We start from the raw sequence: 15,785 nt of genomic DNA, 5'->3' as shown, positions 1-15,785 counted from the left end.
AAAGCACTCACCTTCTCCAAAAAAAAAAAAGACCCACTTTTTTTTTTCGGCCTGAAAGCGGGGCTTAATTAGGCAGACTGGTGGGAGGGGAGGGAACATGTTAATCCCTTATTTGTGTATTCATCTGGATTTGGAGATGAAACGAGAGCTCGTGATTGGACGGGGGGGGGGGTCTATTAGTTAGACTCAGGGGTGCCGTGGGCTTGTCTGAGGCGATGCCTGCCATACACAGTCACGGGAACGCACGTGCACACACACCTGAAGTCTGCAGTCATAGTGGGTAGATCATACCGACTTAGATTGGGCTAGTTCTCCGTGTCATACAGAACAAGTCTGTCGCTATGTGCTAAATGCTCATATAAATACAGTAATGTATTGTTCTGAGGTAAATGCTTCATTTTCTAATGGCCATGTACTAACTGCAGTTTTATATTACTAACCGGCAAATCCTACTTTTTGGACGACCCCCCCCCCCCCTTCTTTTTCAGGAGTCATTTAAGTTTTATGCCGAAAAGCTGAAAGAGAAGTCCAACAAATCACAGTTGAACACCGCAGTAGTGGAATAAGATTATCCTCATTCTTTCTTCATTCTGTCCTTTTTTTTATATAAAAATGTAAGAACATATGTATTGGAATACAGTGTTGTGTGGTAACCTCTGTCCACCTTGCCGATGATGATACAAAACAGTGATGTACAGAAGTATTTATGCAATAAATGTTAGGAACTGTATGACGCCTGCCTTTTCCATTTGTGTCCTTTGGCTGACCCAAATACCCAAGTCTACATAGTGAGTACATTAAGCTGCAGTAGCTGGGACAACCACCTAACCCTGTCATATCAAGTAAAGCGTTTGCTCAATAAAGGTGTTCAGGTGTCAGTCAGAACCATTGTGTGAATGGCAGCAGCTGTGTTCTACCACTTAGTTGGCTGTCTTAACCTGTCTCCCAAGAGATTAAACCAGAGGTGTTCCCGTCGTCTTGTTCTCTTTCTTTTCTCTATAGGCTTATGTCTCATTCTGTGCATGTTATTTCTGAAGAGATCTTTATACACACACGCACACGCGTGCACACGCGTGCACACACGCACGCGCACACACACACGTACGCACGCACGTACGCACACGTACGCACGCACGTACGCACACACGTACACACACGCACACACACACGTACACACGTATTGAATAGTTTAATTCTCAGCTGATCTCTCAACATTAATAAATATTTGTTGAAATATCTCTTCAGGTCTGTCTTCTTGACCTCAAAGTGTACGCAGGGAAGATGTCATGGGCCTTTTTTATGGCCATATTACCCCAGATTGTTACGTCTGTGATCATAGTGAGTGTAGCTATATAGAAATACCCCGGGCTGATATACTAAAGTCTATTTAATCCTTTATTAATTTTGTCCAAAACATTCCAGAAGTATATTTTATCAGTCTTTTGCACCAGTGCAAAACTTCAATCTCCAAATCTACAACACTAACCCTTTTTCAGTGTGACTTACTAAACCTGTCAGATTTTTCAGTATACTCTCTACTGGTACACACATTGTTAAGCTGTAGAAATAAATAAGGAGAAAAAAAGATTGAAAATGGAACAAGCGAAAGCTGTTGATGGATATCATCCAGGCTAGCCCTCTAATCACTTGCCAGAAAAAAAAACATGCTAGACATTCAAATAGAATGCAGTACTTTTCTGCCACCCAGCGGCAGAAGGAGGTACTGCAACAGTCAGGTTCTGTCACTGGTTTCACCAGTCCTGGCTGGACTTCTGCTTGATGAATTTGAGTGACAGGTAGTAGAGCAGCATGAAACACACTATGACTGCCAGGAGAACCAGGTAGCAGGAGTAGAGGGGGTACTGGTTCATATCCATAGCTTCAACCACCTGACCAGAGAAAAAACGAGTCAAATCGTTATCCTGTCTATTGTGTATTTCCAGTCATGGTAGGAGTGTAGCGCTCTCACAGGTCTACTATACGTCTGCAAATGACTCACATGTATGCCATCGATGACGAAGCTGAAGTTGCCGATGGAGACGGGGTACTTGAGGTCTCTGAACTGGACTTGCAGCATGCCCTCGAAACCCCAACGCATGAAGGAGGCGTGGGAGAACCAGGACGCCACTGAGGAGAGACGCACGGGGGGGGGGGTCACAGAGGTCGCCGACACACAAGACAGAGGGTCACATTGCCATGCTTGTGGAAATCTCTTGTTTCTAAGGGATTGGGGCTCTTACTGCTTTGCCTTGCATAATCTCGGGTTAACCCAGAACCGAAGTCTCGTGTAATTGGTCGGCTGTTCAGTTAAGTTCAGGCTCGGTACATAAGAAGTGGAGGCGAGGGGCACCACCAAACGGAGATGCCCACCCGTATGTCTACGAGTTACAGGTAGATCCACGCGCTGCAACTCAAGACAGTAACACCCTGCGAAATGTTGGTTTGAAAATGTCCAGGGCATGCCTGTTGTATGAGGGCTACAGCAGAGTCCTTACCTAGCCACATGTTCTCCAGGCTGATGACGAAGCCCCCGGTCAGGTAGAACACGGTGAACAGAGCGTTGCCCATGAAGGCTGAGGTCTGCAGGGTGGGCAGGGCTGCAGCCACAAACAGAGCCATGCTCCGGCTGCAGTACACTATAAGCCACACCAGCAGGAAGTTGAGCAGGAAGCGATCCGGGGCCTGGTTCAGTCCAGCTAGCCAATAGATGGGCAGGCCGTAGACCAACGTGAAAACACAGTGTTCTGGAAGCTCCCCCAGGATCTTGGCAAGAGAAACACGCACGTATTGCATTTAACAATATACTGACTAACACGGTGAACCACAGTTCCCATTGCATGAACATACACCCGGGGATAACACGGTGGACCACAGTTCCCATAGCATGAACATACACCCTGGGATAACACGGTGGACCACATTTCCCATAGCATGAACATACACCTTGGGATAACACGGTGGACCACAGTTCCCATAGCATGAACATACACCTTGGGATGTATTTTCTCCCTTTATGCCGATTTTACACACAACTGTATGAAACCCTCCACTGCGGCCAGGCAAGCATGGAGCTCTACTGACCTCTTGTGGTTTGTACCTAAATATCTTCTTGATGTAGAAGAGGTGGGGTTGGAAGGTTACCTTGGCAAAGAAGTAGGATGTGACGTTATACATGCCGTCCTCTAACTCGTGATACAACATGGCTCTCTCTGTGTGACCTGTGGACATCCAAGGTTACATATGAGGAACTGAACTCGACCCATAAGGACTCTGGCTGGATCAGACCGAGCTGAAGCCTCTGATTGGTCACCGCGGCTGTCACTCACACTTTGCTATGACATCCAGCACCACAGCGAATGGGGTGAGGGCTCCGATCATGTAGAGCAGAGCCACGGTGTCCTGGATGGACAGACGCTCCTCCCCTGCCCCGAAATACAGGAAGCCAATCAGCAAAGACATGAGAAGAGCCTCGAAGCCATGCACCAGCAGAGTGACCAGGTCGCGGAAGTCGTTGTACACCTGTCGTCTGGGGATGAGGGACAACGCATTTCATCCACTCAGATCGGGCTGATGAATCCTGACCTGAAATCTAGCCTTGTATTCAAGCACATTTAGGCAGCAAACAAAAAGTTGCTGGTTCTACTCCCAGAGCTGACAAAAATAATATTTATTGATGTGCCCATTGGCAAGACATTTAACCCTAATTGCTCATGTAAGTTGCTTTTGATAAGAGCATCTGTTAAACAACTAAAATGCTAAATCTGGTCTAAGTAATATTTGGATGAACCATGTGTTCATGTGAATGACAGAACCTTTCTAGTGCATCATCAGCCTACCTGAAGAGGATGGTGAACTGGTGAAGTCGCCCTGGCAGGCGGTCCCTATTTTTGGACATAGTGATCACTTCCTCCTGAGGTTTGGACTGAGGACTGTGTAATGGACCAAAAACCAGAATCACTAGGCTGAACAATGACGTGAAGACAGAAGTCCAATAAAATGCACTGAAAAGACCACACTGAAGACAAGAAGCTCTGAGAGTGTCTTGGCTGGTTCCTGAAGAGAGGCCCACCTTGTGACGACCTCGTGGGTCGCGCTCGGCTCCTCCGTCTTCCACATGAAGTCATCGGCCCCGCTCACCTTCTCCACAAACTGGGCCGACAGGACCCCGGCCCTCTCCAGACACTCAGCCTCTATCTCTGGGCTGCGCCGATCTATACTGATCAGATCCACTGAGGGTATAACACACATCATCATCAGAGATATATACACACACCCTCACCCTGACAAACTATACTATAGCCCTTCCCTCCATCTACCATAGAAGTCAGATGGGTTGCAGTAGCGCGGGCAGGGGTGGCCCAGGGCGGTGAAGTACGGCACCATGTCTTTGGCGGGTCCACAGTAGACGGCTGAGCCGGAGGAGAGCAGCACCACCAGGTCGAACAGCTGGAAGATGTCGGATCGGGGCTGGTGGACAGAAAGCAGAACCAGGCGGTTCCCCCGTGCCAGCCGAGACAGAGTGATCACTAGGTTATGGGCCGTGAAGCTGTCCAGCCCTGAAGTGGGCTCGTCTAGAATCAGGATTCCTGCACACAGATTTTAGATTACTGCCTTTTGCTGTGCTCCGGATCCACCAGAAATCTGACATGGTTAAAAGCACAGGTGTATCATTAAACAGTCAACCTTACAGTACGAAGACTATCAGGCTCTATCAGTCCATGTGGACTACATAATGTGTATTTAAATAAGTACTCGGCCCGTTCCGTCTCTCACCAGGGTTCCAGAGCAACTGGACAGCAATGCTGACCCTCCTCCTCTCCCCCCCGGACACCCCCCTCACATGATCGTTGCCCACCCGGGTGTGGGCACACTGCCGTAGACGTAGCTCCGCGATGACGTCATCCACCTGCGCGGGCGGAGAAGCCACGGTGACATGAGCACTAGAGCTGACGTGTCTTGTCTGCATCGTCCTAGTTCCTATGACGTTTACTGAGCTGATTTCACTTCCTGACAGAACCACTGCCCAGTCCCATGCTGACCCCTGAACCCTACACCCTCTGGGAGGGTTCAGCAGGTGAAAGTAACTTCACCCTCTGCTAGATGTAAGGTCCACCGTATTAGTTAAATATGAAAACAGTTTGCATTGACTTGTAATGTCCTTATACTCACTTTAGATACTACTACGCAGTACTGTCTTTCACTGTCCCACCCTAAACCACCTTGGAATAGCTAATACTATACTGGTCTGATTCGGTAAGGCAAGACGTGGAGGAGACAAATCTAGCTATTGTTTTGAGGGAGGATTCTACACAGTGCCCCTTTAAACCAGGCAGCCACTCTCAGATCTCCACAATTGCTTACGGTGTGGGGGGTAGCGGTCCATTTGGGACTGGGCCCATGACTCCGGGTTGAGTTCTACATTATGTAGGTCGTGTTTAACGTACGCCGGCTTTTACACAGCCAAGTGTCCTCGTGCATGGCTGGAACAAAGGCCTGCGCACCGTCCCCTTCTGAGTTCCAAGGATTGGACCATGAGAACCCGGCATAGCTGGGCCTGTCACATTACGCCTGGCTCTTACCCTCTGGTCCCTCTGTTTCTGGCTGAAGTGTGTAGGTAGCCGTAGCTTAGCCACAAAAGCTAGCGTCTCCCTGACGGTGAGGTGCGGCAGAAGTCGGTCGTCCTGGCGAACGTGGGCGACTGTCTTCCTCACCAGCTTGGGGTTGCTGGGCTGCCCGTTGATCAGCACCTGGCCAGACGTCATGGAGCCTCCCTCATCACGACACGTTATGACATCCAGCAGGGACGTCTTTCCACAACCTGTGGTGGGTAGAGGGAAAGGAGCTCACATGACAGATGTTCGCTTTGTCGTCACCAGGCCAAAACGGGTTTGAAAAGAATCACCCTCCAAATACCCACATCTAGAATGAAACAATGTACTGGCAATGCATTGTGAGTTGCTGAGCCTTCTCCCATTTGGAGCGATGTCTTGAATCTTCCCAGAGGATTCGACACATAGCGTTACAGCCAGCTGAGACCACCTCTTGTCGGTGTGAAGAGGAAGTGTACGTACCCGAGCTGCCGATAATGGCCAGCATCTGGCCGCTGTGCACTCGCAGGCTGAGTTTGTTTATGGCTGTCTGCTTGTCTCCCTTCATCTCCCAGGGCATCTTAAACTCTGACAGCTTCTCATACCATGGGATCTGAGCTGCCGTGTCCACCTGACACACAGACGAACGCTGGTTATTTCTAATTCAGCTAGAACGACTAAAGATGATAAAGAGGACAGGAAATGGCACGAGGGAGGACAGGAAATGGCATGTGTTGGAGTCAAAATGCCCTGAAAGCAGAAATCAATGTTGGCTCCATAGAGAGGGAGGAGCATGGCCTAAAAACTCCTAGGAGGACATTTGAACAGAGTTAGTGCTTGTCTCTTACCTACACCCTAACTCTACCCATAACCCTTTCTACACCCTATCATCAACCCTTAGGAGTAGATCCACTGAGAAAAAGTATCTTTACCTCATAGTGCAGGTTGCTGACCTCAATCTCATTGCGACCTCCACTGTAAGTGAAGTACAGGCTGCTGTCCTCTTCAGACGAGGAGAATAGCACAGTGTCTCGTCTCTAAGGAAGGAGAGGGTTACTGTAGGTCACTAAGTAAGAAAGTGATCAAAAAAGGTACTCAGTCTTGGGTACAAATCACATAATCATGAGAATTATTCACTTACACTAACTTTATCTTCAATAGGAGGGAATTACCTGATTTATTTTGGTAATAAAAAATTATCTGAGTATACTCCACCAGCAAACACTGATGGACGTTTCGGAATTTTATTGTTTGACCATCGATGATATGTGTGATGGATTTTATCACAAGTTTATCGCAGTTCTGATGACTATAAAAGTGATTGGTTATAATTTCAGATATGGACACCTCAGTAAATGAAGTGAGCGGCATCTGATGAAAGCATATGCAGCATGCTGGTAAACAGTGTAGGAGGATGCCAGCTGGTCCAGGGTCCACTCAAACAGAGCTACATGTCACTATGATGTAATATTAAAGTCTAAAGACAGACAGATGCCGCACGTGTGGAGGACTAATATAACAATCTTCCATCTTCCCAATCTTATGGCCTAGGCTGGTCCAGCGGTCTAAGTGGCTGTGCACATGTAACAACGCAAGATCAGTTCGGTTCTATTGCTACCTCAGCACTCAACTCTCTTTCCCATTTTGACAAATAAATCCCAAATATCTCTCTCTCTCTCTCTCCATATATATATCTCATAAAACAATCTAAGAACCCCTGATGTATTATCTGATTTCACGGTCTCTTGTTCGTTGACTCACAGTCTGTGGCGGAGCACCGGTAGTCATCTCAGTCTCTGGGTCTTGCCGGTTGTTCGTCTCTCCTGTACCCTTGGCGTAAAGAGTGTTAGGCGGTGTAAGACAAGGGTCAGTTCCACATGTCCCTGGCCGGTTCCGTATATCTTCCCGGTCTTCCTTCTCCTCTCCCAGGCTGACACAGACTGACTGCACAGGACAGCGGAGAACAGTGACTTAATGTTACCTTTCCCTTCACACAAGCTAAGACCAAAGTTCCACTGATAAGAGCGTTTATGTTGCCTGCGCCACTGTAACAATGCAATATGTAATGGCCGTAGGATAGTTAATTGGGGAAAGAACACGCATGTACTTAGATACATAGCATTTAACAGTGGCTTGGATGAGCAAAGTTGTGAACCCATGATGAATGGATCTTACTCTTTGGAGACCAGGCCAGAGGAGACAGGGGTTAGGTCTAAGGAATCGTTCAAGTATGTGTCGGAGAACAATCTCGCGAAGATGTCTGGACCTGCAGACTATGAACAACAGCAGCCCTCGTGCTGTCTGAGTGTTAGTAACGTCTCCTACAGAGTCAGGTGAGCTAAAGATGTTTAGGTAAAAAGATGTGTTACGAACGTGATATATGTTAGATTGTCTGTTTCAGCCCAAAGGCAGCACCGGCAACTCGGTTTACGCTATAAACTGTGAAACAGGTGAAAATTGTATGGCTTGCGCCTTTATGAATATATAAAAGCGTCTAGTTAACATTACTGAAATGTAATGTAAATACAATAGGGCTTTTTGTAACAGTAAAGTTTAAGCAGAAAGAGTGTATGTTTCATTCAGAAAAAAAGAAAATGGTTAGATTGTTGGGGTACAGAACAAGTCTTTTTTACAGTACCCTCAGAGGTACATGCGGTGTGTTCAGTGGGTTATGTGTGCAAGCAGACATTTCTGACACAATATCTGGTAGAAATGGAAACATTGTACATACCAGTATCTGCTCATCTAAATCAAAGTATCTAAAGCAGTCATATCTAAGATGTTTATAAATAACCCAAGATGAAATTGCAGCATTCTAGTATATATTTAAATGTCAAGAAAATACCTAGTCTGTGAAGTACTTGGTATGTGCAATAATTAATACTACCTTACCCTTTTTCTAAACAACTCATTTATCTTTTTTTTTTGGCAAAGTGTAAAGTCTACAAATCTACTGATAAATAAAAATAATTCTGTATGTGTGTGATTGTGTGTTAGTGAGCAAGTGGGGCCTTGGTGGGACCTCCACAGCTTCAAAAAGAAAAGGACCAGACAGATTCTCAATGGTATCTCCTTCCATGTGAACAGTGGGCAGATCATGGGCATTCTCGGGAACTCAGGTGTGTAACACAAACACAGTACAGCTGACGAGTAATGAAGAACATACGCACTAGTCTGGTGACAGACTAAATATTTGGCTTACTAACATCATAACGATAATGGCTTTACTAACAGTCACTAACATGCGTTTACGAATGAGAACTCACTTATAGTAGATTGTCTAGTGAAGGATGGAAGATTCCAATCAACCCTTCCCTTAAAATGCAATCAATTTTAATGATCAATCATAATTTTAATTGATTACAATTATATTTGTGTCTTTCTGGGTGTGCCAGGCTCGGGGAAGACTACTCTCTTGGATGCTATCTCTGGCAGGATTGGGAACTCGGGCACTCTTCTGGGTGATGTGTCTGTCAACGGAAGGAAGCTGAAGAGAGAGCAATACCAAGATTGTTTCTGCTATGTGCTACAAGTAATTACACACACACACACACGCACACACATACATATGCATACGTGTATGGATGACGAGTAGAAACACATAATATCAGTCTCAAACTCTCATTAGCATGTCACACACTGCCCTGTCTTAAGCTTTTCATAACTGTATTGAAGTGTGTGTTCAAGCTGGCTGACATTAAATTGAGCTTTGTCTTTGAACTGCCATTTGGGCAAAATATATTTTGGCATTCACTTTGGAATACTGATCTGAAACATACACATGTTGCCAAATAATGTAATGTATGTTGTACGCATTTTGGAAGGTTTGTTTTAACACATTTATTTTTAAGTGTATTTGAACACATAGAAGTTAGGAAATATATTATTTTGCAAATGTTTTCTATTTTCTATTTGTATGTTTGGAGCAGTGTGATAGTGAGGGGGTGAAATGCCTGGCTTGAGGAAAACCGAGGCTGCAATCACAAAGACACTCCAAGTTGCTGATGGGTGGACAGCCAGAGTGGCAGGAGTGAAATTAACTGGAGTTACCGATATCTTCTTCATATAGTAATCTTCCTTGTGGGTGTTCATGTGTATCCACAGCTAAATTAAATCACCAAGGGTAGAACCCAGTCCTTTGAAATAATCTCTCCTTTTACTGCAGATAAAATCCTAACTGCTCACCGGGACCATAAACTAATCCAGTCATTAAATTTCCTCCCTAAGCCGTGGATGAGGTGGTGATATTAACTCTGACAGTAATTAAGAGGAGAAGCTGGAGAGGGCTGCTTTTAAACTCCAATTTCACAAGGTTCAGGCCAAAGCCATTATAGGCAGTGTTGCTCTGGGAGTGAAGGGGCTACAGCACACATACTGTTTGATAGAGTACTATACATTGTCGTGCCTTAATACACGCACGTGCACACACACGCCTCAAAGCCTCAAAGTTCCAAAATGCGGTAGGGCTCTGCTGCCAGTTAATCATTAATATGCAACCCAGTTAATCAATATTTGGGGCAGAAAAACCTAAGAGGAAGTCAACATTATGCAGTGGACATACTGCACACCAAGGCACAGTTCACAGTTGTTGCACAGTCGATGGAAATGTGTACTAAACGGCGTCACGTTCATCCCTACATTCTCTCGTTCTCTCCGTCCATGACTTCCTGTATTCCATCTGTAGAGTGACAATCTGCTGAGTTACCTGACAGTGGAGGAGACACTGACTTACACAGCACAGTTGGCCCTGAGACGATACTCAGCAGAAGTCATCCACAAGAAGGTGTGAATCAGGCTGACCTAAGGCAGATACACATTTCCATACATTCGGATTCGGGTGTCACCTTTGACACACGTTTCTGACCCCTGACCAGGTGTTGGCAGTGATGGCAGAGCTGAATCTAAGTCACGTGGCCCACAGTGTGATTGGAGGACGCGTTTTTCCTGGGATCTCCGGGGGCGAGAGGAGAAGGGTCTCCATCGCCATGCAGTTACTACAAGACCCTAGTGAGTACCAAAAAGCTGTAGAAACACCTGCCAATTCCAGCCTATTATAAAAAACTGTCAACGACAAAAAATACCTGGGGCCTCACAATACACACACACATCTTGTTCTACAAAACAAAGAATACTTCATTTCAGTACCCAGGACTATACTCTGGTTTGTTAAAATAAGAGTATGTCACCTTGATTGACTGAAAAAGTCCCCACAAAGTTCAACCACTTTCTGAGTGGCTACCAGTGAGGCCTGTTTCTAAGAATAGACTGGAAACTGAGTGGGATGGACAGAGGAACGGAAGAGCGAGCGATTGAAGGAGGCTAATGAAAGGCAGGGTTATCACACACTCAGGATTAAGCTGAGTGAATCCGGTGAGGGGTCCCAGGTGGAGTTTATCAGGCTCTGTGGAGCCCCGCCGGGGGGAGGGGGTCTCTGGCTTCATTCGGATTAGACGGACAACTCTTCCCCCAAACACTGGGCCACATTAATGAAGGGTTCCCATTCGCTGCTTCGCCGATCAACCAGGAAATGAATTAATCATCACACAATTAATGCATCTGTTAATTCCACTCATCCTTTATAAAGTGGCAATCTTTTAATTGTGCTACATTGGAGAAATTAACGGAAAAGAACATACTTATCTTATAAAGGTATCCCTTAGAGGGGTACTGTGCCATTTAAGTCCAACTTTGTTTTTAAAAGTTGGACGGATTTAGATTGTATTTTGTGTTTTATATTCCCTGACGTGTGGCTTTGAATGCGATGTTGTTACAGAGGTCATCCTCTTGGACGAGCCAACCACGGGCCTCGACAGCATGACGGCCAATCAGATTGTAGTTTTGCTGGCTGAGCTTGCCAAGAGTGACCGTATCGTCATAGTGACCATCCACCAGCCACGCTCGGAACTCTTTCGGGTGAGGCAAGGCCAATCGAGCTGCTTTGAGTTCATTTCACATGTCCAGTGCTCACGTGAATCTGGCTGAGTGTTTTCATCCCTCGGACGCATCTGTTGATGCCATTTCAGTCTGTTGTATGGTTCGGTTATATTTGGTGAATAGTGTTGGTCAATAACTCCATCCCTGTTTTCCCCCAGGTCTTCAATAGAATAGCCATAATGAGTAAAGGGGAACTGGTGTTCTGTGGCCAGCCTGGGGAGATGGTGGACTTTTTCAGCGCATGCGGCTTTGAGTGTCCAGAATACTGCAACCCCTTTGACATCTTTGGTAAAGTCATGTATCTATTAAACACAGTGTGTACCCTGTCTAGACCAGACCTGGATGTTAACCCTTCATCCGGATCTGTCCTATGGACCAACAGTGGATCTGACGTCAGTGGACACGCGCTGCAGTGAAAGAGAGGCCGCCACATACAGTCGCATGCACGAGATCACCTCATCTTATCAGGGCTCAGAGATCTACCGGAGCATGCTTGTACAGACTGAAAATAGCTACCGCCGATCAAACAAACCAACCATCCCTTTCAAGAGCAAAGAGTCACCCAGTGGCCTGGCCAAACTGGCTGTGCTTCTCAGGTCAGAGCACCTCACTTGGCTAGCTAAACGCATTGATAATCTCACCTCTCCAGCTATTGATTCTGCCGTACAGCTATTGATTAAAAACTGGAAATACACATAGTGATAAACAGAAGTTGGCGTGATGGAACTACCTCCAGCCTGATTCTCAGACTTGACTGACCACCCCCCGTTCTTTTTCGTCAGGAGGACTGTGAGGAACCTGTCGCGAGACAGAATGGGTGTCCTGATGCGTCTGTCCCAGAACCTTATCTACGGCCTGTTTGTGGCCTTCTTTGTCATGAGGCTGGACAATGACATCACCAAGGGGGCCATACAGGACCGCATAGGTATCATCTACCAGGCCATGGGGGCGTCGCCGTACACCGGCATGCTGAACGCTGTGGCCTTATGTGAGTTATCTACATGGTCTGTTTCTGTTAAAACAGACACGCTGTTCCGGGTAACGCTTGTCTTCTTCACCAGCCTACACACAATACCCCATAATGACCAATAAAAAAAAAAAGGGTTTTAGAAAATGTATTAAAAAAACAAAACAGAAATACCAAATTTACATAAGTATTCAGACCGCTTTACTCAATCCTTTGTTAAAGCCCCTTTTGCAGCGATTACAGCCTTGACTCTTACAGTATGACACGTAATGCCTGGCATACCTGTATTTAGGGAGATCCTTCCATTCTCTGTCAGATTAGATGGGGAATCTCACTGCAATGCTTTTTTCAGGTCTTTTCAGATGTTTAATCCGATTTGGGCAGTGGCTGGGCCACTCAATGACATTCACAGACCTGCTCAGAAACCACTCCTGTATTGTCTTGGCTGTGTGTTTAGGTTTGTTGTTCTGCTGGAAGGTGACCCTTTGCCACAGTCTGAGCTCCCGAGGTCTCAGAAGCATTTCATCAATATCTGTTTGTACTTTGCTCCGTTCATCTTTCCCATCTCCCAGTCTCTGCCACTGAAAATCATCCCCAAAGCATTATGCTGCCACCTCCAAGCTTCAGCGTAGAAATGGAATCAACCAGATGGTGAGAGGTGCCTTATTCCTTCAGATATGACGCTTGGCATTCAGTTCAATTATGGTTTCATCAGATAAGAGAATATTATGTTAGTCTCCTAACATGTAATAATGTGCCTTTTACTAAACAGTGACTTCTGTCTGGCCACTACCATAAAGGCATGATTGATGGAGTGCTGCAGAGATGGTTGCCCTCCCAGAGGTTCCCAAATCTCCACACAGGAACTCTGGAGCTCACAGGCTCTTCTCTGATTGCTTAGTTTGGCCAGGCGTTCAACTATAGGTTTTGGTGGTTGCAAACTCCTTCCATTTAAGAATTATAGTGCCCACTGTGTGTTTGGGGACCTTCAATGCTGCAGAAATGTTTTGGTACCCTTTCCCATATGTTTGCCTTTACACAGTTTGTCTAGGAGCTCTACGGACAGTTCATTCCACCTTATAGACATGTGCCTTTCCAAATTATTTGATAAATTAAATATATTGAATTTAACACAGGTAGGTCTGAATACTTATGCAAATTTGATATTGCTAGGTTTCTTTTTCTTTTCTAATTTTCTAATTTGTGAAGACTACGTTTTTGCTTTGTCATCATGGGATATTGTGTACAGGTTGATGAGAAAAAGCAATTTTAGAATAAGGCTGTAACATAACAAAATGTAGAAAAAGTAAAGGGGTCTGAATACCTTCTGAATGCACTGAATACTCTCGCACATCTGCCAGGAAACAATGTAGAAAAGTTACAATAACAACAAAATGGCAATTTTTGTCTAACCTTGCCAAGCATATCATACACTGCTTGTGAGTATCTCTGATAAAACATATCATGGTCATATACTGACGTGGAATTAATTGATGCAATGACCTTGACCAGAAACTTTACTCCAGATCTACTAAGACAGTTCACTGAACTTTTTTGTCTCTGTATGTCTCACAAAGGACATAGGATAATGAATGAGTTATGGACCAGGCCAAGGTGCTCAAGACGACAAAGCATCAATAAACACCCAAACAGTTGTAGATAGCAGCAATCTATAGTAATCATTGGCCTTGAAATTGAAAAACACAGCCCACAGACAGTTAACTTCAATGCTCTGTCACGCATCTCTGACATATTACATTGTTCAAAAGAAACTGTAAGAAAATTTGTATTAAAGAAGAAAACTATTTCTGTTCCTTTTCTCCACTGGCCTTTCCAGTTCCTGCTCTTAGGGCCATAGCTGATCAGGAGAGTAAGGACGGCCTGTACCAGAAGTGGCAAATGTTCTTGGCCTACATCATCCACATCATCCCATTCAGCGTTGTTAGCGTGTTGATATTCAGCTCCTTCCTCTACTGGTGGGTGTTTGTTCACCTAAGTGTTGGCTGCCAGTGCATGGAGGTCACCAGGCCCAGACCTCTGGTAATGTTCCCAATGAGCACAGTATGGCCTACACAGGGTTGCCTATATAGGGGACCAGAACCAGGTCAATATCCAGCCTCCAGTACCCAGGAAAGGGGGGGGGGGGTGGTGGTGGCTAAGTGTTGGCTGCCAGTGCATAGAGGTCACAAGGCCCAGACCTCTGGTAATGTTCCCAATGAGCACAGTATGGCCTACACAGGGTTGCCTATATAGGGGATCAGAACCAACCCCCAGCCCAAGCTTGACAGTCTCCCTCTCCCTCAGGGTGGTGGGTATGAACCCAGAGGTGTGGCGCTTCTTCTGTTTCTCGGCGGTGATTCTGGTGCCGCACATGGTCGGGGAGCTGCTGACCCTGGCGCTGATGGGAGTGGTGCAGGACCCCAACATGGTCAACACCGGAGTGGCCCTGCTCAACGTGGCCGGCATCCTGGTCGGCTCCGGGTTCCTCAGGTCCGACCCGCTTGTCTGTTTTCACCGTGGTATTGTCTCGGGTCACTGTATAAAGGCAAAGATGTGAACTGAGGACTACAGTGTACTGATGGTCCTCTACCTCCTCAGGAGTAACCAGCAGATGCCTGTAGTGTTCCAGTGGCTCAGCTACCTCACGTTCCAGAAGTACGGCTGTGAGCTGCTCATCGTTACCGAGTTCCACGGCCTCAACTTCACTTGCAGTGAGACACGCACACAACAACTTCCCTCCAGTTACAACACTGTTGACAGCGTGCGCTGTGCTGTCCATCCCCTGGTCTTGGCGGTGAGTCTAGGGTTGATCGTTTCTGTCCCATACAGGTACAGGAAGCCCACCTCGGCCAGGCGCCTGCCTGATGACAGACGGAGACAACATCATAGACCAGGGATACCCGGGAGCCCTGGAGCGCTACACACTGGACTTCCTCCTGCTCTACTCCTTCCTGCCTGCCTTGGTGCTGCTGGGAATCATCAGCTACAAGATCAGAGACCGCCTCGACAGACCCTGAAATGGACCCTGGCAGTATTAGGATGAAACTGAAAGGGATGCGGGAGGTCATTGGTATAATGCTAAATACGCCAGCGCATTCCGTAGATTCCCCATGGAAGGCAACAGCAGCTGTTTTGAATGCTGGACCGGCTTTAGCCTTTTGAGGGCCCTAAGCAAATTGTGATTTGGGGCCCCCAACCCTAGCGGTTGGGACCACTTATGTTGCTTGTGTCTAGAACCGGCCCTGGATTAGAGCATCATGAGCTAAGCAGGGTGATGTATGTAACGGAAGTAAAGG

The 15,785-nt window shown here is 46.3% G+C and overlaps 3 protein-coding genes across 5 annotated transcripts in view; 2 read left to right on the top strand and 1 right to left on the bottom strand.

The window, feature by feature from the left end:
- The window catches only part of lrpprc (leucine-rich pentatricopeptide repeat containing), a 42,783-nt gene extending 41,808 nt beyond the window's left edge, over positions 1-975 (top strand). For all 3 annotated transcript variants that reach the window (XM_029120133.2, XM_029120134.2, XM_034292217.1), the window contains one exon: positions 489-975. In XM_029120133.2, the coding sequence (XP_028975966.2) occupies positions 489-566 (78 nt within the window). In that variant the 3' untranslated portion in view covers positions 567-975. The remainder of the gene's footprint in view (positions 1-488) is intronic.
- A 394-nt stretch (positions 976-1,369) lies between these two features.
- Positions 1,370-7,432, bottom strand: abcg8 (ATP-binding cassette, sub-family G (WHITE), member 8). The gene is made up of 13 exons (XM_010888766.3): positions 7,350-7,432; positions 6,521-6,625; positions 6,072-6,219; positions 5,580-5,818; positions 4,774-4,906; positions 4,317-4,586; positions 4,070-4,229; positions 3,837-3,929; positions 3,327-3,526; positions 3,142-3,218; positions 2,496-2,763; positions 2,000-2,127; positions 1,370-1,889 (listed from the first exon to the last, which is right to left on the bottom strand). The coding sequence occupies exons 1-13, from the start codon at positions 7,374-7,376 to the stop codon at positions 1,752-1,754; spliced, it is 1,986 nt and encodes a 661-aa protein (XP_010887068.1). The 5' UTR covers positions 7,377-7,432; the 3' UTR covers positions 1,370-1,751.
- Positions 7,433-7,720: 288 nt separating this feature from the next.
- On the top strand, positions 7,721-15,533 carry abcg5 (ATP-binding cassette, sub-family G (WHITE), member 5). The gene is made up of 13 exons (XM_010888767.4): positions 7,721-7,921; positions 8,586-8,707; positions 8,984-9,120; positions 10,273-10,371; positions 10,463-10,595; positions 11,362-11,501; positions 11,681-11,810; positions 11,905-12,118; positions 12,305-12,510; positions 14,327-14,465; positions 14,794-14,979; positions 15,088-15,200; positions 15,319-15,533. Exons 1-13 carry the CDS (start codon positions 7,746-7,748, stop codon positions 15,504-15,506), a joined length of 1,983 nt encoding a protein of 660 aa, XP_010887069.2. The 5' UTR covers positions 7,721-7,745; the 3' UTR covers positions 15,507-15,533.
- The last annotated feature ends 252 nt before the right edge of the window (positions 15,534-15,785 follow it).

The sequence above is a fragment of the Esox lucius genome, chromosome 5 (assembly GCF_011004845.1).
Source record: "Esox lucius isolate fEsoLuc1 chromosome 5, fEsoLuc1.pri, whole genome shotgun sequence".
NCBI classification, from domain to species: domain Eukaryota; kingdom Metazoa; phylum Chordata; class Actinopteri; order Esociformes; family Esocidae; genus Esox; species Esox lucius.
The sequence above is the reverse complement of the archived record's forward strand: the minus strand, read 5'-3'. Positions and strand labels throughout refer to the sequence as shown.

Bases quoted from the DNA above. Each gene is read 5' to 3' on its own strand.
- abcg5 (XM_010888767.4), top strand. From the start codon at position 7,746: ATGATGAATGGATCTTACTCTTTGGAGACCAGGCCAGAGGAGACAGGG. The intron at 8,708-8,983 runs GTGTGTAACACA...TGGGTGTGCCAG, and splicing joins GGGCATTCTCGGGAACTCAG to GCTCGGGGAAGACTACTCTC. The intron at 11,502-11,680 runs GTGAGGCAAGGC...GTTTTCCCCCAG, and splicing joins CACGCTCGGAACTCTTTCGG to GTCTTCAATAGAATAGCCAT.
- abcg8 (XM_010888766.3), bottom strand. From the start codon at position 7,376: ATGACTACCGGTGCTCCGCCACAGACT. The intron at 6,626-7,349 runs GTGAGTCAACGA...CTCCTTCCTTAG, and splicing joins CCGGTGCTCCGCCACAGACT to AGACGAGACACTGTGCTATT. The intron at 6,220-6,520 runs GTAAAGATACTT...TCTGTGTGTCAG, and splicing joins TCAGCAACCTGCACTATGAG to GTGGACACGGCAGCTCAGAT.